Source organism: Lissotriton helveticus, chromosome 9 (genome assembly GCF_964261635.1).
Source record: "Lissotriton helveticus chromosome 9, aLisHel1.1, whole genome shotgun sequence".
NCBI lineage: Eukaryota > Metazoa > Chordata > Amphibia > Caudata > Salamandridae > Lissotriton > Lissotriton helveticus.
This window is the reverse complement of record NC_136070.1, coordinates 424,632,908-424,654,960: the sequence shown is the minus strand read 5'-3', so window position 1 is coordinate 424,654,960 and position 22,053 is coordinate 424,632,908. Positions and strand designations below refer to the sequence as shown.

Sequence of the window (22,053 nt, the reverse complement as noted above, 5' to 3'; positions counted from 1 at the left end):
TTGTGGCGAATAGGTCGATCTGTGGAGTGCCCCATCGCGAGAAGATTTGGTCGAGGATTTCCTGATCCAGTTCCCACTCGTGGGATGTTGTTTTCTGTCTGCTCAATGAGTCGGCGAGTACATTTTCCATGCCTGGGATGTACTCCGCCCCAAGAGATACCTTGTTTGTAATTAGCCAGTTCCAGATTCTTTGCGACTCGAGAGAGAGTGTCAGCGAGCACGTCCCTCCCTGCTTGTTGAGGTAGTGCATCGTCGTAGTGTTGTCTGTGCGGACGAGCACAAGGGAATCCTTGATCCTTGGAAAGGAAAGCCTGAAGGGCCAGGAAGACTGCTCGCAGTTCGAGGAGATTGATATGAAGTCCTTTCTCGACGGGAGACCACTTCCCACTTAACCTCAGTTCTTGCAGGAAAGCTCCCCAACCTTTCAAGGAGGCGTCTGTTGTGATAATATGAGGAGCAGCTGGAAGTAGGAGCCTTGAGAAAGGTTTCGAGATGACATCCACCATTGCAGGGCTTTGACCATTGAGGAGTCACTTTTATAAGGTCGTCGTATGACCCTTTGCATTGGACCCACTGTTTCGAGAGTTCCTCCTGCAGAGGTCGCATCCGTAGACGACAGTGAGGCATCAGGAGGATACACGATGATATCATCCCCAGAAGGAATTTGCAAAGGCGGACCGTCAGAGCCTTCTTCAAGGCTACTAAAGCAGCCAGTGCCAAGAGCTTGTCCTTTCTCTCCTGCGATGGGAAAGCTTTCTTTGAACGTGTGTCCAGGGTTGCACCTAGGAAATTGATGCACTGAGATGGTTGCAGGACTGATACAAGATCACCCGGAGGGATCGCGTCAACCAGACCGGAGGAGGCATCGCCATCGTCCACAGGAACACCATCCGCATCACGACCAACTCCGATGACACATTCACTGCCGCCGAGCACCTCCACTTCCAGATACACACCGACCCCAAGACCACCCTCAGAGACACTCTCATCTACAGACCCCCGGGACCACGCACACAATTCAGCGAAGCCATCGCAGACTTCATCAGCCCGCACGCCCTTACCTCCTCTGACTACATCCTCCTAGGAGACCTCAACTTCCACTTGGAAAACAACAATGACAGCAACACCACCACCCTGCTGGACAACCTCGCCAACCTCTGACTCAAGCAACTGGTGAACACCCCCACCCACTACGCCGGCCACACGCTTGACCCCGTCTTCTCCTCCAGCAAGCACATCTCCTTCAGCCACTCCACCGGACTTCATTGGACTGATCACAGCTGCGTGCACTTCAACTTCAGGAGAACTACGACGCACCACCACCCGCAACGGGCCCCCCGCAGGAGCTGGAACAAGATCTCCGCCGACCAGCTCACCACCTCCCTCAGCCAGAACCCTCCCACCAGCGCAACAGACCCCAACGAAGCAGCCCGCAACTTCACACAGTGTCTCACCGACTGCGCCGACGACCTCGCACCTCTGAAGAAACCACCCAGCAGACCCGGCAGCAAGAAAGCCTCGTGGTTCACCAACGAACTCAAAACATCCAAGAAAAACTGCCGCACCCTCGAAAAAGCCTGGCGCCACGACCAGACCACAGAAAACATGACAGCCCTCAAGAACGCCACCCGCAAACACCACCAGCTGATCCGCATCACCCAAAGGACAACATTCAAAGAACGACGGGACAACAACAGACACACCAGCAAGGAACTCTTCAGCATCGTCAAAGAGCTCTCCAACCCCAGCGCAGGAAACATCGACATCACCCCATCGCAAGACCTCTGCGACTCACTCGCCTCATTCTTCAACCGCAAGATCACTGACATACACAACAGCTTCGACGTACAGACCACGCAGACAAACCACCGAACCAACGCCCCCCACCACCACCCTCTGCAACTAGACCCCGGTCAACACCGAAGCCACCACCCGCACGATGAACACCATCCACTCCGGATCCCCTACCGACCCCTGCCCCCACCATGTCTTCAACAAAGCAGACTCCATCATCGCACCCCAACTCCGGGACATCATCAACATCTCCTTCACCACCGCCACCTTCCTGGAGAGCTGAAAGCATGCCGAGATCAGCGCCCTCCTGAAGAAACCGACAGCGGACCCCACCGACCTCAAGAACTTCTGCCCCATCCAGCTCCTCACTTTTCCTGCCAAAGTCATCGAGAAGACCGTCAACAAACAGCTCGCCGTCTTCCTCGAGACAAACGGATCCCTCGACCCCTCACAGTCCGGTTTCTTAGCCAACCACAGCACCGAGACCGCCCTCATCGCAGCCACCGACGACATCAGATCCCTGCTCGACAACGGGGAAACAGTTGCCCTCATCCTCCTGGACCACTCGGCAGCGTTCGACACAGTTTGCCACCGCACACTAATACAGCGCCTCAACAACACCGGAATCCAAGAGAAGGCACTGGAGTGGATCATCTCGTTCCTCGCCGGAAGAACCCAGAGAGTCCGCCTCCCCCCGTTCCGATCCGCAGCCACCAAAGTCATCTGCGGCGTACCTCAAGGATCCTCGCTCAGCCCCACCCTCTTCAACGTCTACATGAGCCTCCTTGCGGCCATCGCACACCAACACAACCTTAACATCATTTCCTACGCCGACGACACCCAGCCGATTCTCTCCCTCACCAACGACCCCGCCACCGCCAGAACCAGCCTACACGAAGGAATGAAAGACGTCGCTGAGTGAATGAAGAACAGCAGCCTGAAACTGAACTCAGACAAGACGGAAGTCCTCATCCTGGGATCATCCCCCTCCGCCTGGGACGACTCCTGGTGGCCCCCTGCCCTGGGCACCACCCCCAAGCCAACGGACCACGGACTCTCCTGGATTCCTCCCTCTCGATGACCAAACAAGTCAACGCCGTCTCGTCATCCTGTTTCAACAACCTGCGCATGCTCCGAAAGATCTTTCGATGGATCCCCACCAAAACCGGAAAGACGGTCACCCAGGCACTCGTCACCAGCCGACTGGACTACGGGAACACCCTCTACGCAGGAACCACAGCCAAACTACAGAAAAGACTCCAGCGCATACAGAACGCCTCCGCACGACTCGTCCAGGACATCCCCCGCCACAACCACCTCTCCGCCCACCTGAGAGACCTGCACTGGCTCCCTGTCAGCAAGAGGATCACGTTCAGACTCCTCACCCACGCACACAAGGCTCTCCACGACCTGGGCCCCAAGCACCTCAACAACCGTCTCACCTTCTACACGCCCACCCGCCAGCTGCGATCGACCGGCCTCGCCCTCGCCACCATACCACGCATTCGCAGAGCCACCGCCGAAGGAAGATCCTTCTCCTACCTGGCGGCAAAGACATGGAACTCCCTCCCCATTCACCTACGGCTGACCCAGGACCATCTCTCCTTCAGATAGCAACTCAAGACCAGGCTCTTCGAGCAGTAACGGACCCCTCCCCCCCCCCAGCGCCTTGAGACCCTAGCGGGTGAGTAGCGCGCTTTATAAATTGTTTGATTGATTGATTGATTGAGTGTGAGACCCAAACAATTGAAAAGTCGTAAACAGGTGTTGGAAAGCCTGGACGCGTCTTCCAAGGATGGAGCCTTGATCAGCCAGTCGTCCAGATACGGAAAGACTTGATGATGACGCTGCCTGAGATATGCCGCCACTGGGGAAAGACATTTCATGAAAATGCGAGGTGCAGACTTGAGCCCGAAGGGCAGGACGCGAAATTGAAAATGTCTGCCCGCTACTGCAAATCTTAACAATTTCTTGTGATTCCTGTGAATCGGGATATGGAAGTACGCGTCCGGAAGGTCTAGGGGCGTCATAAAATCTTTCTCTTCCAGTAGCTGTAAGACCTCCTGGATCGTCACCATGCGAAACGACTGCTTCTTTAGGAATTTGTTGAGGGCCCTGAAATCCAAAATTGGTCTCCACTTCTTCTCTTTATTCTGGATTAAAAAGAAGCAGGAATAAAATCCTTTTCCCCTTTGTGATGGAGGTACCTTCTCTATAGTTCCTTTCTGTAGCATAATAGAGATCTCTTGCAGAAGCAGCCGTAGATTTTTGTGATGCATTGGGCGGGGAGGAGTTTGGGGAGGGATTTGTATGAATTCCATAGAATGGCCGAATTGCACTAATTGAAGGACACAACGGTCCGTAGTAATCTTTCTCACATTTTTTAAGAAGGGGAAATCTTTCCTCCAATTTTGAATGAGTGAAATGAAGTCTGGACTGGCTGAATAAACATGTCATTGCCTGCGCCCGTTGTTCTTTCGCTGTCCTTTCCCACGAAAGGACGACTTGTTATAAGAAGATTGTTGATTCTGTTGTTGGCGCTGTTGGTATAGGGGTCGACTCTGGCCTGAAGAGTATGAAGATCTGTATTGGAAATTTCCTCTATAGGAAGACTGTCCTCTTCCTCTAGTTCCACGAAAGGACTGGTTCTTGTTTTGGAGAGTGGCCAAAGTTCTCGCAGTGTCGGTGTCCTTTTTTATGTTCTGCAACGCCTCATCAATTTTGGAACCAAACAGTAACTGGCCATCATAAGGCATGTCCAAAATCTTCGTTTACACCTCAGGATGGAATGAAGTGGACTTCAGCCGCCCCTGGCGTCGCAAGACTGCTGCCCCCTTTAGCCGAATGGTCTGGATAAAGGCAATACAGGCAGTCCTTATGCTGGTCATCAATATGTAGCCTTTGTTGGACCCTAAGTCACCGGTCCACCTAGGGTAGCTTGGCACAAAGTGGGAAGGCCTAACTTAAGAGCAGCTTGTCGTACTTGCGCCACACTCAGCACAGCACCCCAGCGTACCTCCACCAAAAATGACACCAAACCGTATTTAGAAAAGGTAGAAAAGCTTTATATTTCCTTTAAGTTTGATTTCCTGTTGCAATACCAATCATAAATTCACATTTTAGACATTTCCATTGGATTTCCTGCTTTTGTAAACATATGTCATGACATAAGATTTCGTTGCACTGGCGAATCTTACTTAGTCAGAGCATTAGAAAGCGGGCTAGATGTAATAGATTAACTCAATTAATGACTCCTTCCAATATAACAGTAAAAGAGAAAGGCTCTAGGGCAGTTGTGCTGCATTCTTTCACAACATCAAGGCATCAAGCAACAGAATCCATTAAATTAAATATAGGTATGTATCAGATCAATTTACCACAGCACAAAGATAATAGAACCAGTGAATTCTATAAGAAATCAAGTAGGCAGTTAATTGTTCTAAGAAGGTAAACATTTAGAAGCATTAAGTTCAAGCAGACAGTTGTATTATAACAAATGGCAGTGCCCTTGAAGACTCAGTAAAGTCAACTAGCTTCCACCTCCTGCCGATTTACTTTCCTCTTCTTTAAAGTCCCTCTTTTGCGGAACTGTGTGGGGGAATCAGTCCCGTCTTAAGTGCTTCCCTCCACTTCAAATTGGGCTTGGATGTTCACAGTTCCCCCTCCCCTTCTTTCTACTCTTTTCGCTACTTTCAGCAGACCCCAGTTAAGTGATGAAGGCAGCAGTGGGGCACTCTCGCCACCTGAGGCCCCACACAATACTCCGGCGATCTTACCGGCTTCCTTTAGAGTCCTTGGCCCAGCCGTCTATCCAGCCGATACCTGCAACCCGGGCGATCAGGCCTTTGCGATGTCAATCTCCGCCTTGCACCGCGGGCAGGCCCCCAGCGTCTGGGCCTGAACTGGGGATTTGCCGAGTCTCCCTTTCGGCCGTCCCAGCTGACTCAGGGTCCCTCCCTCTCGCTCTACACAGAGGGAAGGATCTTTACCCGGGCTCGGCCTCCTTCGATCCCGCCCCTTTCTTCCTGATGCTCACTCTGTCAGCGTCGGAGCGGGCTCCCGCTAGGCCACAGCCACACCGTCTCTGCCTCCCTGAGGCACCACCACTCCACTTGCCAACACCGGTCCCCCCCCCCCAGGATCTCCTCAGTGGGGGGCCCGCAGACGCTACCAGCCCCGGGCAAAAGGGCGGCAGCCCAGCGGTAGGAGCTTCGACTGGGCCAGCAGCAATGAGGTGCGGTCTGCGCAGAGAGCGCCGATGAACCCAGGGATAGCGGCAGTGACTTATCCTGCGCTTCTATCTGAAGTATAGGCTCAGGTGGGTTTCTGGCGGGACGGCTAAGAGTCTTTGCGCACCCAGACTCCAGGCGGCAGCAAGGATGAGGAGAACTAGGGCAGAGGTCTTGAGCCCCTACAGGAGGCAACAACACGCACCCCTCAACTCCCAGCTCAAATGTCCTCAGCTCACCAGAGTTAGTCCAGGGTTCCTCTATGAGGGGGCACAAGGGGGAAAGGTGGCCCCAGGTAAAATGATGATGGCAGGGCTGGGTCAACAGGCAGGGGGTAGCGTCAGCAGAGAGGGGTAGCAGGCTTAAAGACAGTCAGACCCCCCCAAGTGCACCAACCTCCCCACTTAGAAGCCTTAACTCCTGACTAGTCTCACTTCACACACAATGGCCGACGCAGCCCTCCTCTATTTATAGCCCGGGCCCGGAGTGACTAGAGTGGACCAGAAGGTTCTGGAACCCCTCCTGTCATCCTATGGCCCTAGGCTCTGAGGTGACAGTTGACGGGCCACCATTTTGTAAAGGAGCTCCTACTCTTCCTCCATTTTAAAGGAGCACCTGCGCCTCATTATTAATTGGTAACAATGGGGCGCCCAGAGACCTAAGGTCAACACCAAACAGAAAACATAGTGAACGCAAAAATAGAAGGCAAAAAGGGAGAAAAATAAGGAGGGACCACCCAAAGGGCTGACAGGTCTAACAGCCTTTTCTTTCCACAAGAACCACAGGATCTAAAAAGACCCTTTTTTGGTGTGTCAGCCATAGTAAATAGCAGTCACCATAGCAAATATCTTAGAACACTGGAAAACAGCTGTGAAGAAACAAACCTGAGCAGAGCTCAGAGGAGACTCCCTTAGCACAACGTGCGTTAGAAAATCTGAGGTACTGAGGCTCCTTCCAGGAGGGTTCTAGAGGTAGGTGATAGCTGATTGGCTCTTTTCTAGAGTTTGGTCCTTTTTACAAAAGGACATGGATATGTTACTAATGTGAGGCCTGTGGGCCTATTTCTCTATATGTCTACAGGACATTACTTTATCTGTGTACCGGGGACTCCCATTCCGACGACGGGGAATGATTCAGGCATGTGAATCTATGAAAGATACCCATAATACTGGATAATACAAGGAACGCTGGTGAATAAGCTTTGGTCCACGGGAGGAAAAACGAGATGCTGGAGAGTCTAAAAAAATAAAGCCAGCAAATAGAAAGCAAGAAAATGTGAGTTACAAATCACAAAGTCAATGGTAAGCAAAAAGTGAAATGCATTCCCAAGGAAACTTTCAAAATGCCCACATGAAGTATTTTCATATCCAGACAGCTTCACTGTGTGGTAGTCTCTGACTTAAAAAAGAAGCAATGCTATTGTCTCTCTCATTGTGCGTAAACATTCCTAGACAGCTACCTTTTGGCACAATTTCTGAGCATAAAAATCTCCCCACCATTCTTAACAGCCTAAACTGCTCTTTATTTAATCCTGGGTTTTCGACTATATGGCTTGTTACCTCACTCATCAAATCGTTACTTGTTTTTCAGAAGAAACAACTATACTTTATCCAAAAGTAACCTTGCACCCTTAATATTGTAAGACACTTAAAGTTGCAAATTGGATCGGTAGACCGATAATTTAATGGGAACATTACTTCATCGCAACATTGGGTTCAATTCAGACAGTAAGATGGTCCCAATTGAAAACATGTGTATGGATTGGTAGAAAATATCTCAAATTCTATTGAAAGGCTAAGATAATGGTTCTTCATTTCTGTGAAACGGGTCGGTTTAATTCTTCTGTGAATCCAAAAATGGGTAGAATGATGTCTGTTCCTACAGTGGCATCCACTACTAAGAACTCGCTTTTCTTAGTTTAGGACTAGATAACAGATAAACCGTTCTAGACAGTCTTTGTCAACCTCTTCAGAAGAGATTTTAGTATTTGTTTTGTAAGATGAAGAAATTGCAATTCTCGTATTTGCAGCATTAGAAGTCTGATTTATTTAAATGGGCTGTTTGTTGCATTCGTAATATGGCTTTTTTCCAAAGAACAAATTAAGCATTAGATTTTAAGTTGATCTCCTGGGGAGAGATGGTGGAACATTTGAGTACGGTGACTGAAATGATTGACGGTTCTCCTGAACCTTCCGAGGTGGTATCCTCGACTTCGCCTTAAGACATGGAAGAGCGCGCATGCATTGTGAAGCTTGCAGTTCCGGTAAATGTGCCAGAGTTTGCTCGGGGGAGTGCCAGGGGCTTGTGCTGGACACTTCATACTTTATGCTACTGTGCTGAGTTTTGTTGATGTGGTGGGATGCTCACCCTTTCTTGGGGGAGTGAGGTGTCTTAGTGAGACATCTCATGTACATTATGAATCTAACCAGCTTCTTGTGTTTATCTTTGATGCAATGTTTTGTTATATTGATATTTTAGTTCTCCGGTATGAAAAATGCTAAGAAAGACAAGGTAAAAAAAAAAAAAGAGTTTATGTTGATGTCCTGAACTGATTATATAGTTAGTTACCAGAGCAGTTGAACAAGTATTTTTTTGCATCAACTTTTGGGTGGTAGTTGGTGGGACGGGGATGCATAGCTAACACAATCCAGGCATGTGTGCATCTGCAGCATAATGCCACTAATGTGTGCATGTCCACTAGAAGTATGAAATCATGATGCTGGCAGGTAAATTTTCACCTAAGCCTTTCTTCACCCTGTAAGGTACATTAAAAACAAGCATTTACAATGCAACGGTCTCGCCTTCGGAAAAGTTAGAGCTTTTGGCATTGTAAATGACAAACTTTTTATTTATGTGTTGGTTTTGAAAACAGATAAATAAATGGCATTGTCATTTACAATCCCAATAGCTTAATCTCTTGCAAATACGAGACCTATTGCATTTGTATCACACCCACACAGAGAGCCACACACACTCACACACACAGAGCCACACACAGACACAGAGCCACACAGAGCCACAAACACACAGAGCCACACACACACATAACCACACACAGAGCCACACACACACAGAGCCACACACACACACACAGAGCCACACACACACACAGAGCCACACACACACACAAAGCCACACAGACACACACACACAGAGCGCCAGAGACACACACACACACAGAGCGCCACACACACACACACAGCGCCACACACACACACACAGAGCGCCACACAGACACACACAGAGCGCCACACAGACACACACAGAGCGCCACACAGACACATACAGAGCGCCACACACACAGAGCGCCACACACACACACAGAGCGCCACACACACACACAGAGCGCCACACACACAGAGCGCCACACACACACACAGAGCGCCACACACACACACAGAGAGCCACACACACACACACAGAGCGCCACACACCCACACACACACAGAGCGCCACACACACACAGAGCGCCACACACACACACAGAGCGCCACACACACACAGAGCGCCACACACACACAGAGCGCCACACACACACAGAGCGCCACACACACACAGAGCGCCACACACACACACACACACACAGAGTGCCACACACACAGAGCGCCACACACACACAGCTGTTGCGTTTGAGCGTTACTAGCATGCACGGACCTGAAGCATGCTTGTCAACATTTGGGAACACCCAATGGCAAGAATTTTCTGCAGAAAAGGAGGGTGGCTGCCACCTGGCAATGAGTGAGCCATGGTTAAGCAGGAAGTTTTAAAAATACATTTTTTAAGCATTAACACTTTAGTTTAAAAAAAAAAAGAAAGAAAGCTGTCAAAGTGGGGTTGGCACACAGACCACCAGTAGACACCTTAAGGTTTCTCCACACTGGAGGTGAGTCTCACACCGCGCTGCAAATTAACTCTTGGTATTTAATGAGTCCCACACCCTAGAGCAGTCAATGTGAGTTTCAGATGTAAACATCCTAGACCATTCTCAGTTTGGTTTTCTAGACGGACATGGTACTGAAACGGCACTGCTTACGGCAGTGGAAGAGCTCAGGAGTGTTCTCGATGCTGGGGGAAGGCCGCCTTGATCCTTTTGGACCTCTCGGCGGCCATCGACACGGTCAACCACGAGACACTCCTGACGCGCCTGGCCGGAGTAGGAGTTCAGAGCTCAGCCTGTTCGCTTTTAGCTTCATATCTGAGTAATAGATCCTTTACAGTGGAGCTGGGAGAAGCAAGATCAAAACCTTTCAGATCACCTTGCGGTGTGCCGCAAGGGTCCTCCCTAAGACCCACTCTTTTTAATCTGTACGTGGCACCTCTGGCGGCTATCATAAGGGAAAGTGGTTTTGTGGCAGTTTCATATGCTGATGACACGCAAATAGTGGTGTCCATAGCGAGCGAGGTTGATGAAACCGCGAAAAAATTTTAGTCATGTATGTTGCAAATCAAGCAGTGGATGCAGAGCAACTGCCTAAAATTGAATGGGGATAAAAGTGAAGTAATGCTGCTTGGACCGGACGATAATGTATGGACACCAGAATGGTGGCCAGACAGCCTGGGCAAATGTCCTTCTCCGGTTCAGAAGGTAAGGAACCTTGGTGTAACATTGGACAACAAGCTCTCCTTTGATGCTCAGGCCAGCAAACTGACATCTGCAGTATGGTACATTTTGAAAATGATAAGGAAGCTTCTTCCATATATCCCCGCTTGACACCAGGAAAACGGTGGCAACAGCACTGGCCTTATCAAGGCTAGACTACGGAAACGCACTTTATGCCGGTGCCCATGCCCAAATCATAACTAAACACCAACGTCTACAAAACGCAGCAGCCAGACTGGTGCTGGACGTCCCCAAGTTCGAGCCAATAGCCCACAGACTAGATCATCTCCATTGGCTCCCGATATCCAAAAGAGTGTTGTTTAAATCACTCTGCCTGGCCTACAAGGCCCTCCACGGTTCGGGCCCGTTGTTCCTCAGAACACGGTTCAAACCCTATGAACCATCCAGAACCCTCAGATCCGGCCAGTCCCGACTGCTGCAGGTCCCCAGGTTTAGACAGGCCAGATGGGGAGGAAGGAGTTTCATACTGCAAACGGTCAGGACCTGGAACCTACTCCCAGTCACTATCAAAAACAGCACCTCTTTGCTCTCTTCCAAAAGGAAGTAAAAACCTGGTTGTTTAAAGCAAGATAAATCTGAGCAAACCGAACCATGTGTCTTTGGATCAAAATCAGCGCTAAGACGCCCACGGGCAATTGCACGCTTTATAAAATAAAAAATCAATCAATCAAAATCAAATCTCACACTTTGCAGCAGTCACTCTTTTGCATTTATGCGTCTCACACCTAGGCTTGGAGCAGCCAGTGTCTTAAGTGACCACTGACTTTAATTAATGTTTTTGGACAGCAACCACACATTTTCAGCTAAAACTAACTTCTGAGTCAATATTCAACAGCGCACCCCTTACCCCCGACTAAGAACTGATCTCTTGCAACATGGACAGTGTAGGGGAAATACCTACCGAACGCAAACAATACTTTCCAATTGAATAAAGACACACAGTAATGTATAGGGCCAGTGCCCTGCAGCCTTACCTGGCGGTGGTGCCCCTAGGTGATGCTGGGGAGGGTACGGTGGATGCTGCTGTTGGTGGTGCTGGTAGTGGTGAGGGCTCCCTGACCCCTCTAGGTTTGACCCCAGCTGGTAGTGGGCACCCCCAGGGTGCTACTGGACACCTGGCTGCAGACTAAGCAGGAAACCGGAGCGGGACCGGGAGCGGATCCTGGGGTGCTCCAGGAGGGGGAAGAGGAAGGGCGGCAAGGACCCCGGCGAGAAGGAGTGGAATAAGGACCCCGAAGGGGGCGAGAAAGAGGCGCCGTCCAGCTGCTGGGGGGGGGGGGGGGGGGGGAGCGGGGACTCAGGCTCCCTGCTCTCGGCCTGCCCGTGCTCTGGCCGGGGCGGCGGGTTGTGCTCCAGCCCGCCGGCCCCCGGGGATCCCTGCTTGGGGGACTCCCTGTGGCGCGGCCGGGGGTAGAGGCGCAGCTCGGGACTGCTGCACAGAGTCGGCGGTCGGCATGAAATAGGACCCCGAGGGGGCGAGAAAGAGGCGCCGTCCTGCTGCTGGGGGGGGGAGCGGGGACTCAGGCTCCATGCTCATGGCCTGCCCTACGCTAGCCGAGACCTAAAAAGGTCACCGTGAAACGGCTCATTACTTCATCACAAATTAATGGACGACAGCAGCTTGCGTCTTCGCTGCTTCAAAGTGACAACCAGCAGCAGTACATTTCCTTGCGGTCTTTGTTCAGTCAGTTCACCACAAACATTCCTGTTGGAACTGCAAGTCAAAACCTACAGCAACACAGCACGAACACACACGTCCGACCAATTAAAACATTTAAAAGGCGTTTGAACTGGCGCACCACCTCGCTCCAGCCCGCCGGCCCCCGGGGATCCCTGCTTGGGGGACTCCCTGCGGCGCAGCTCGGGAGGAGCCCCGGGGCGCAGCTGGGGGTAGAGCCGCGGCTCGGGGGGCTGCACGGAGTCGGCGGTCGGCATGAAATAGAATCCCGAGGGAGGGCCAGAAAGAGGCGCTGTCCTGCTGCGGGGGGGGGGGGAGCGGGGACTCAGGCTCCCTGAACACAGCCTGCCCGTGCTCCAACCAGGGCGGCGGGGTGTGCTCCAGCCAGTGAGAAAACCCCGGAGGGTCGTTTTGACAGGTGGCGGCCGAGGTTGTGGGCGAGCTTGAGAGGTAAGAGACAGCGCAAGAAGGGCTGTAAAATGGCGTAGGAGGGGTAGGAAGGCAGTCGTACATATTCAGCTGAACCTCGGACCACTCCATGAACACCACCATGTTTCTCCTAGGTCAAGCAGAAATCGATTTGAGAAACGCCCCGTCATTTTCAAACTGGGGGGCGTGTTTTTCTTTCTCCCCTCTTCTCCATTGGCTGGAATGTAAACAACGGGCGTGTTTTTGCCTGTTGTTGTTACATTTCAGCCAATGGAGAAGAATGAGAAAAAAACGAAAAAACACACCCCCTCAATTCGAAAAAGACGGGGCTTAGCTGGCAAAAATTACATCACTAAAACTTCTTCTCCGATGGCTGGCCGCCGTTTAGGAAGCCAGCCAATGGAGAAGAGGGGCGGGTTAACCCTTGCTACTAAGAAACATAAAATCTCGACAGCGAGACTGCGCAAGCGCAGCCTACGCTAGCCGAGACCTAAAAAATGTTAATACAGTTTTATCTAGCACGAACTAGACCCTATTGGGTATCAGAGCGCTTTACATGAGCACCAGTTTCGTTACAGAAGGACACATTAATTTTTGTTAGGCACGGGGAGATTAAGTGATTTGCCCAGAATCACAGGATGTTGAGCGACGTTGCCGAGACCTGAACCCGGTTCCCCAGCTTCGAGGTTGACCGCTCTAGCCGTAAGGCTACATCCTCTCCCCATTAACATTGGAATCACCATGTATACACAATGGTACCATGAAACTAACTGGCAATATCATGGTTGCTGCTTGAAATAGACAAGTTTCATTTTATACAACAGGAATGATGTGTTTATCTAGCTTCTAGACACCTTGAATTTCTTGGGCCTAGCAATGCTAACTACTGGACTGCCAGCATGGACGTGTATTGTCGGTCTTGAGTGTGGTAATGAAACTTGTAACATTCGGAATGTCTGTATGTATGTGATTTCTACTGCTATTTCTCCCTTTAATGTACTGGATCACAAATGAACGAATCAGCTCTCAGGCAGTACAAGACTCACATTTTCCTAGGCTGGGTTCCAACTTGCTGGACAGACTTTTCTTCTGTGTAAAATAGCAGACTCCTTTGTAATGTGGAGACAAGCAACACTTTTTGGTTGTATTCCAACTGTACAATAGCTGAGGGTTCTTCCAACACTACGCTGGAATTGCAGGTACCCTAAATGGAAATATGAAAAAATAAAAACACAAACATCAGTCCCACTGTATTAGCTCAACCCATTCTGCAGTGACTGTTTATATACTCAACTAATATTACTAATGCACATTGTGATGCATATGAGAAGGGGTTGTAACACGCAGTTGACAAACTGGCATGGATCATTTAAAAATTGCTTGCTACCTATTTCAGGGTTTGAGGCTCTTCTTACACTAGTCCTGATCTTCAGCCTTAGTCACATCCCAACTGCTCACCATCTCCTCACAGAAATCTACAGAGATATCCTGGGGTAACATCATATCATCATAGTGTATAGATCAATTTACATACCAACACAAAAGCTCTCCTGAAACATCAGTCTCTATGCCTTCCCACAGGCACTAGGAAAGAGAAACGGTGTGGAAAGACTCATCAAGCGCTGCATCTGTGTACTGTACCTGTAATGACTGTGAAGTTATTCTTGTAGGCCCACCTGCAAGATGCACTGGCACATTGCACCCGATTGCCACTGCACACTGCCTGCCACAAAGTTTCTGCAATGATAGTACCTGGTATTGTCTGCACCAATCTAGACACTGCATTCCGCCCAGGGCCAGCATCAGCTGGGGGTCGGTTAAGCATGTGAGAGCAATTTCATGGTCATCTACACTGTTCAGTGTCCACTTACAAGATCACAAGGGTTGCATGGTCCAGCAGACGCCAGGCTCTGTCCACACCTCTGTTCTTCAGCATGGCATGAGCAACTTTCAGCCCATTCTACAAAGGGCTACAAGGAGACACCTTCCTTCCATTATCTTGGGGTCCAGAGAGGCTTCAAGACCAGTTTCCCTGTAAGAAATGTCTTAATGGCTGAAGGGGGTGTAAACCTTACTCAAGCAACAACCACAATCCTCGTCAGGGTAAACCAAAAGTCAGTAAATTAACCTGTACTTAACCCTCTGGTAGCTTGGCACAATAACAACCAGGCTTAATTTAGAGGCAAGGAGTAAAGTTTTAATGCAGCACACAAACAGTAATTAAGTGAAACATAACACAAGAAAAAGGCAAACAGATTTAGAAAAATAAAGTACATTTTGATAAATAAAATGATACCAAAATGACTGAAATCCAATCAGTAAAACTGGAGATAAACAATTTTCATTCATAGCAATTTGAGGTAAATGTCCTGGACTTATTTTCAGGAAACCCACTTTTTTTGGCTGGTTGGGACTAGGAATCTTTGCCCTCCAGAGAACTGTTTTTGGAGCCTTTAGAGTACTCCTTGTTTTTATTTTTATCTTCCCCTCTTTCTTCTGTTCGGACCCTGCCCCCCATTTTGCTCCCTGGGGTCATTAAGCTTACTATCCACTAGGTGTTGGAACAGCTCTGTAAAACAACTGCTGAACATGTGTTCTATGGCAATCAAATCACTGCCCTTCACTCAGCCATCCAGTGCTTTGCAAACGTGATTCACAAAGTCCACCCAGGACTGATGGGACAACTTCTGACTTTCCCTAAACCTATGCCTATACCTTTCTGGGGTGAGACTATACTTTCAGATAAGGGTGTCCTTCATGAGTGGATTTCTCATCATGTCTTTCTTCCCTAGGGCTAACAGTGCATCCCTCCCTTCACTGGGAATGTGCCTCCATTGACTGGGTCCCCAATCTTCCTCGGGGACCCTGTGCATCTCTAAAGCAACCTGACAGACCTCAAAGTACTTCTCAGCATCATTGCCCAAAAACAAGGTTAGGCACCAGGTCCTTGGGGATTATGGAACCTTTTTTCTCCACTGGGCACTGGGGTATCACTGTCACCATTGTTGCTGGACTCTGAGACCTGCTTGGCTTTTAGGACCACATCTTTTACGCATTTAATGGGCCAGCTCAATTTCTTTCTCTCCAGGGACAGTTTATTTTTCTCCCGAGCCATATCAGCCGCAGCCCTCTTTTGCCAAGGCTCTATCTGCCTCAGCTTTTCTTTCCTCTGTAGCCCTCTAGATGGCTACCTCCGACATGTTCAGTTGGGCCATCTGCAGCCAGTACTCCCTTTCTGCTTTCCTCTCCACCAGTTCCTCAGTGGCAAATGCTGCAGAAAGAGATACTACTGCCTCATGTGGATCTGGCTGGGGAGCCTTCCTCTTTCTTCCGGGGCCACCATCAGGAGGTTGGCATATTCCCAATCAATCTCCTCCCCCTGCTCATTCTCAAAGTCCACTTCCTCATCATCCTCCAGTGCTGTAGAATAGAACTGTCTGGCACCCTCCCAGGCCCTGGGGCCTTCTGGAGCTCCTGCGTCTTGTAGCTCTTTTCACTGAAAGTCTCTTCTCACTGCAGAACTCCTTGAGCGCAGCCACAATGTAGCTCTGAAGGCTGTTAAACTCAAAATTAATCTCTGCAGGCAAGAGTTACAGGTGCACAAAGTCAGGTGTAACACAAGTAAATGTTGAAAAAGCGGCCAATTGAGGAGAATTTAAAAAGGAGATCAAATAAGAAGTCAGAATAATTAAAGGGATTTTTAGTGTTACACAAAGTCACTGAATGGTTCTGAAAGTAGTGCATCCCACCTGTAATGTATGAAATTGGGTTGCTGGTTAATGGGGGTGTAACACCCTACTCAAGCAACAACCATAATCCTTGTCACAGTGAACCACAAATGTCACTAAATTAACCTGTGCTGTGAAAGTATTCAGATTTAACTTATAGGTAATGTGTAAAGTATTTATCACACACACAAACAGTAATTAAATGAAAACACAAGAAAGATCCAAACCCAAATATATACAAATAAAGTACATTTTAATAATTAAAATTATACCAGAACAACAAATATCCCAACAGTAGATCTGGAGATATGTAATTTCAAAGTTTTAGGTAAGTATAGCATCGAAAAGCACAAAGGATCACCCGCAGTCATCTGGTCGTGTGGGCCGGATACAGGGACCAAGTTAGTCCAGCTGAAAAGGTTACCTTTTCAAAGTCCTGCGTGAAGAGTCCAGTTCATGGTGGAGCAGGCTGTGAAGAGAAAGAAGAGTGTTTTGGATGGGTGTCACTGTAGCATTAAGTGCAGATCTCGCTTTGCTGATCGTCATGGGCGGTGGCAAAAGCACGAAGAATTAGGTTCACCGTAGCTTTGCATTGGCTGTAATTGTAGGCAGCAGAGTCTTGGCACGAACATGCCTGTTTGCCGTCATAAATAGCCCAAAACTTCAGGATTTCTCCTTTTCTTTCAAGGAGTTAACTCTGATGCCAGCCAAGGATTTAGGAATTGGGGAGGCACCTCTTGGGGATCATAAACTCACTCTAGGAGACACTAGCAGTGCCCAGGCAGGTCCAGTTGCAGCAGGTCAGCTCTGCAGTTGCAGGGAGGTCTCCTGAGCTTGTTGTGTCCCTGCAGCAGTCTGTGACACTTGGAGTCACTCGGGTTCGCCTAGGATGAAGAGAGCAGGTACAGCCTTCCTTCACAGAGAACAGGGCAAGCCTCAAGGAGCAGGGCAGTTCCCCAGAGAATAAGGAAGGCCCCAAGTACCAGGACAGTCCTCTGCAGAAGGGCAGTCCTCTGAAGAACAAGGCAGGCCTCAAGCAGCAGGGCAGTCGTCCGGGGAACAAGGTAGTTGTTCTTCTGCAGTTCACGAGTCCAGGAGTGGACTGTAGAGGTGGTTCAGGAGGTCCAATATTTATACCAAGTGCCTGCCTTTGAAGTAGGGAGTGACATTCTGGCTATACAACATCTATCTGGTTTTGTGAAGTTCCTTCCTTCCCCCTGCCAATGCTCCAAGTAGTCTAAGGTGAGAAAAGACGGGTGTCAAGTTCCTTTGTCAGTGTCCTGGAAGTACCCTTTGAAATGTAAGTGGGGCCGCAAACAGCTCCACCCCACCAATCCTGGTAAGATGGTCCATCCTGCCAACACCTTTTCCCACTTTGTCTAATTGTCCAGGAGGAATATGCAAAGCTCAACTGCCAAGCTATTCACAGTCATGTGACCCAGGGCACTGGCTGCAGGCACCAATTGTTAGGACAAAATGCCAACTTTATAAAAGTGCTATTTCAGAATGGTGACTTAAAATCCATCTTTACCAGTAAAGAGGGGTTTAAACTACGATTCATTTGAGTCCAAACTTAATATTCCTATCTGCTCCCGATCAAAAATTAGCACTTATTAAATGTAATAAGGTAACACCATGTTATCCTACGGAGAGGTAGGTCTTGTAGCAGTAAACATAGTGCATTTCGGGGTTTGTCTTTTAACTTTTATATGAATTCGTGTATACGCTGAAATTCCAGCTTGCAAAATGTTGCTGGCCAAGCGCCATGCGTGCTGAAGGTTCAAACATGACATGGGCCAGCTTGGCAGCAACTTCCAACGCATCTTCTGATGCAGTATATACATGTGATGGGCACGGAGCGGCACCTGATAAAATGGTTTGCAGAATCAATTTGTGCACACACTTTGGCCGACTTAACACCATTGGATAGTAGATGGGAGGCAGACTTGTCCCGACCCTGCACACCTAAAGAGTGGGCTATGATGCTTGAGAGTCCCAGATATATTTCCAGAAATGCAAGATTCAGGTTGATTCAATTCTATATCATTCATAGAGCAGACCTGTCCCCAGGTAAAATCAATAGTTATTTTAACAGAGTGGATATTTGCTGCCCCGGTTGCAAGCGGGTGGGCGCCGATCTCCTGCAAATGCTGTGGGCATACCCCAGGCTGCAAGAATATTGGCATGGAGTGCAACAACTACTGAACTTAAGCACGGATAGGGTATTTGCAAGTACATGGGAGGCCTGCATTACAGGGATATTTCCCAGAAATAAAAAAATACAAAGCCACCTCTAGATTTTTAGACTTGGGGCTAGCAGTGGGAAAAAGACTTGTTACACGTCGATGGCAAGTTGTAGACCCCCTATGCTTAAAGCCTGGTCACAGTCTATGCTGACCTGGATTAACGCTAAGGCTGTCTCGCTGATTAGGGAGGACACGCTGGGATTGCGTAAGTACCCCATTTCAGCAGCTTGGAATGCACTCCTGACAGCGCTCCAAGTAGCAATAACCCTGGACGATCCTCAAGACATCCCTTATACTGATTAACCTACCTAGCACATGTATTGTAGTCTGGCCTGGTGATGGTGTGATCTGGAGCACGCAATTCACACTGTGCATACTAACCAAGCAGTCAGTATTATGATCCTAAAATAGATGCTTATTTACCTGTGAAAATGGCAGCATTATAGAAGCTATGGACCAACTTTCTTCATCTTTGCCTACCATAACTCTCCTTCCCCCTTTTTGTGTTTTTCTTTTCTTTTCACTTATCGTTATAAGTCTATATTGTTACGCATATGGTGGTTTGATCATTAATTTTGGTTCCACAGTATAACCGAAAGAAGTCATGCGAAATACACGTTAGAAGAAAATGGTATGGGAACCAGACAATTGTACTTGGTTGATTCATGGAAATGATAACCTGTATTGATAGAAATGATTTCATTGGTGTATTAAATGTGAATTATTATGTTGTACAGATTCGGGTAGCATGACCATTTTTCCTGCTTTGGGATACTATCTAGAAAGTGTGATATCTCTTTATGCTTACTGGTTCTGTAGATAAGCTGTATGATGTAACATGTATCATCTATACACAAAACATAACAGATCAAACAAAAAAAAGACGAAGTTGATGCCAAAAAACGAGGTAATATCAACTTGGCTTTCTCATCTGACCACATCGCATGCTCTTTGGCCTCTAAATTAATTTAACTATTAGTGGTTACCTTAACCCTGAATGTTTATTGAGAACTCAGCAAAAGACTAGATATCTGTGAATCCCTTTCCATGGACTTTATATACAATAGTTTTTTTACTGAGAAATGCATTTTCATCAAAATCCATTTGCTGGCTGCTTCTAGGACACAACGAGCTATTAATAAAGATCTAAACTATCATGTAATAGAGGTAAAGTATTGAAAAATAACATTTAGGCATTTGTTTATGAATGTATTCAATCACAAATGATAATTATTGAGTAAGACCCTGCAAGGATGGTAACACACGTTCAAGCCCCCACAAAGATGGTTCTGTGCATGCGATAAAATAACAATACATCTGCAGATTTGAAGCAGGATCCTAGTGTATGTTTGAGATGCAGAACAAGAAATCTTCATGTTATTTGTCCACTAGACAATTTGGCCTATCCTCTGAAGTACAAAGACTTTGTCTGCCAGTTTACAATGCCAATGTATGGATTTGAGGATCAGGGTTGCATGCCACTAAGGCAAGTTTTGTATCCCTTAGTATATGATGTTTAAACTAGTATGTACGCTTCTTAAACGCAAATGACTTTGATTTTAGAAAGAGCACATTAGTAAAATATAGTGAGCTGTGCTCTCAGCTTACATAACTGACAGTGGTTCGGGTACAGAGTCTACCTGTGATGTTCCTAGAATACTCCCTGATTATATGCAAATACATGCAGAAGCATGAAAGCAAGATTGGTGACTATTTGCTTTCAAAATAAAATGCATGCAAAAAGAATTGCAACTTTAAGAAAATGTTTTGTTGAATCTTCATTTAATAAACGTGTTTAATACATGTCAATATTTAAAAAGAAGACTAGTAATGGGGAGCATGAAAATAAATTAAGGACTCAATTCTTTAAAAAGTCATAAAAGTGCACCGCAGATATAGGACCTTGAACTAGTGCAGATTTACAACTTTCAGGGATTCATTAGAGTTTACAGAAGTAAGCCTGGAACCCTGTACTCATAGCAAACGTTTCCCGATTTAAATGTTTCCATTAGCAAATATACAAGTTGTATGTTTACTCATACGAAATTCTGACAAGCAATGGTAAGTTCTCTTCATCTAAAGCCCTCTTTTTCCTATCCTGGAAAACATTTTTACTCCTGCCTCCTGCCCTTTTCAGGAGCTAATTGCCAAACTTTTCCAAAGGGGGAATGGATTAGAGAGGAATTAGTGAATACCCCCAAACATACAAGTTTATGAGTGTGCTCAAAGGGCATTCGAAACCTTTCCCCTACATTCATTTTATTAATTATTATTTTTATTATTTATACAGTGCAAATGAATACCCAAAGGTACCTTGCAGCTGACGGCTAAAATGGGTTACACACTCAATGTATTGAATCCTGAAATTTAGCAAAGTCTTAGATTAAGCATAGAGACACATCGTCCGTGATTTCCTACATTTCAGCTCTGCCTCACAAAGTGACTCATGAAAACATGGAATCCTCTCACAATAAGGCCCGCGTTAGATCTTAAACTTCGCATTGGAAAATAGTGAGAAAACTTCAGACAAAAGAGATTGGGTATATGCATGGAGAAGGTAGGAGACTGCTCTTCAAAAAATGTAAACAAAAAAAGAATTTGTAGGAGAAAAAAAGTTGCACAATTTACGGCAATAATCCTGGTCTCAAGTGAATTCTTCAATTAAATGTAAATACAGACTTTGACAAAGAAGTTTTCGAGTTACTGTAATGAAGGGTCATAGTTCAGTAACAGGACTATCCTCACACACCAGGAAAAGAACCATCTGTATTGATCATCCATTGATATTAAACTGAAGCAGAAATAATTCTACAGACTATTAGCAGAAATAGGTGTTACTGTTCAAAGTAAACACAAGTCATTTTGATGTAGCAGAGAAACAATACGTAAGGGGACTTACATGGTCTAGATCGAGGGCCGAATAAACAATCTTCCCTTTCTCGTCTCCAGAATACAACTTCATTCCATTTGGACTCCATGCCAATGCAGTGATGGTACTCCTGTGAATACCAACTACATCAAATCTTCGTAGCTGTGACAGAAAAGCAAAGAATAACTTACATTTTGCCTGTACAACGTTTTGTATTCTCATATTTTTGCTACATTCCATATTTTTTGCATATCTTATATACGTGAGATAATGTCATTTAGAGCCTTCGCACTGTTCAGCAGGTGAGTATTACATTAATAGCTTTAACCTTTTACAAATTAAAATAGAAGCTTATTTGCTTTGCCTACGGAATAAATAAAATGGTTTTGTTCCAAGTAGGAAGTTAATATTGAATGGGGGTTGGGAGCACTCTGCCTCACATACCAGCAAAGTTCTCCC

General features: G+C 47.4%; 1 protein-coding gene across 4 annotated transcripts in view; it reads right to left on the bottom strand.

Annotated features, from left to right (window-relative positions):
* The window catches only part of TECPR2 (tectonin beta-propeller repeat containing 2), a 512,189-nt gene that overhangs the window by 393,155 nt on the left and 96,981 nt on the right, over positions 1–22,053 (bottom strand). For all 4 annotated transcript variants that reach the window (XM_078660212.1, XM_078660215.1, XM_078660213.1 and 1 more), the window contains 2 exons: positions 21,625–21,756; positions 13,798–13,955 (listed from right to left, as the gene is read on the bottom strand). In XM_078660212.1, coding sequence (XP_078516338.1) covers positions 13,798–13,955; positions 21,625–21,756 — 290 coding nt within the window. The remainder of the gene's footprint in view (positions 1–13,797; positions 13,956–21,624; positions 21,757–22,053) is intronic.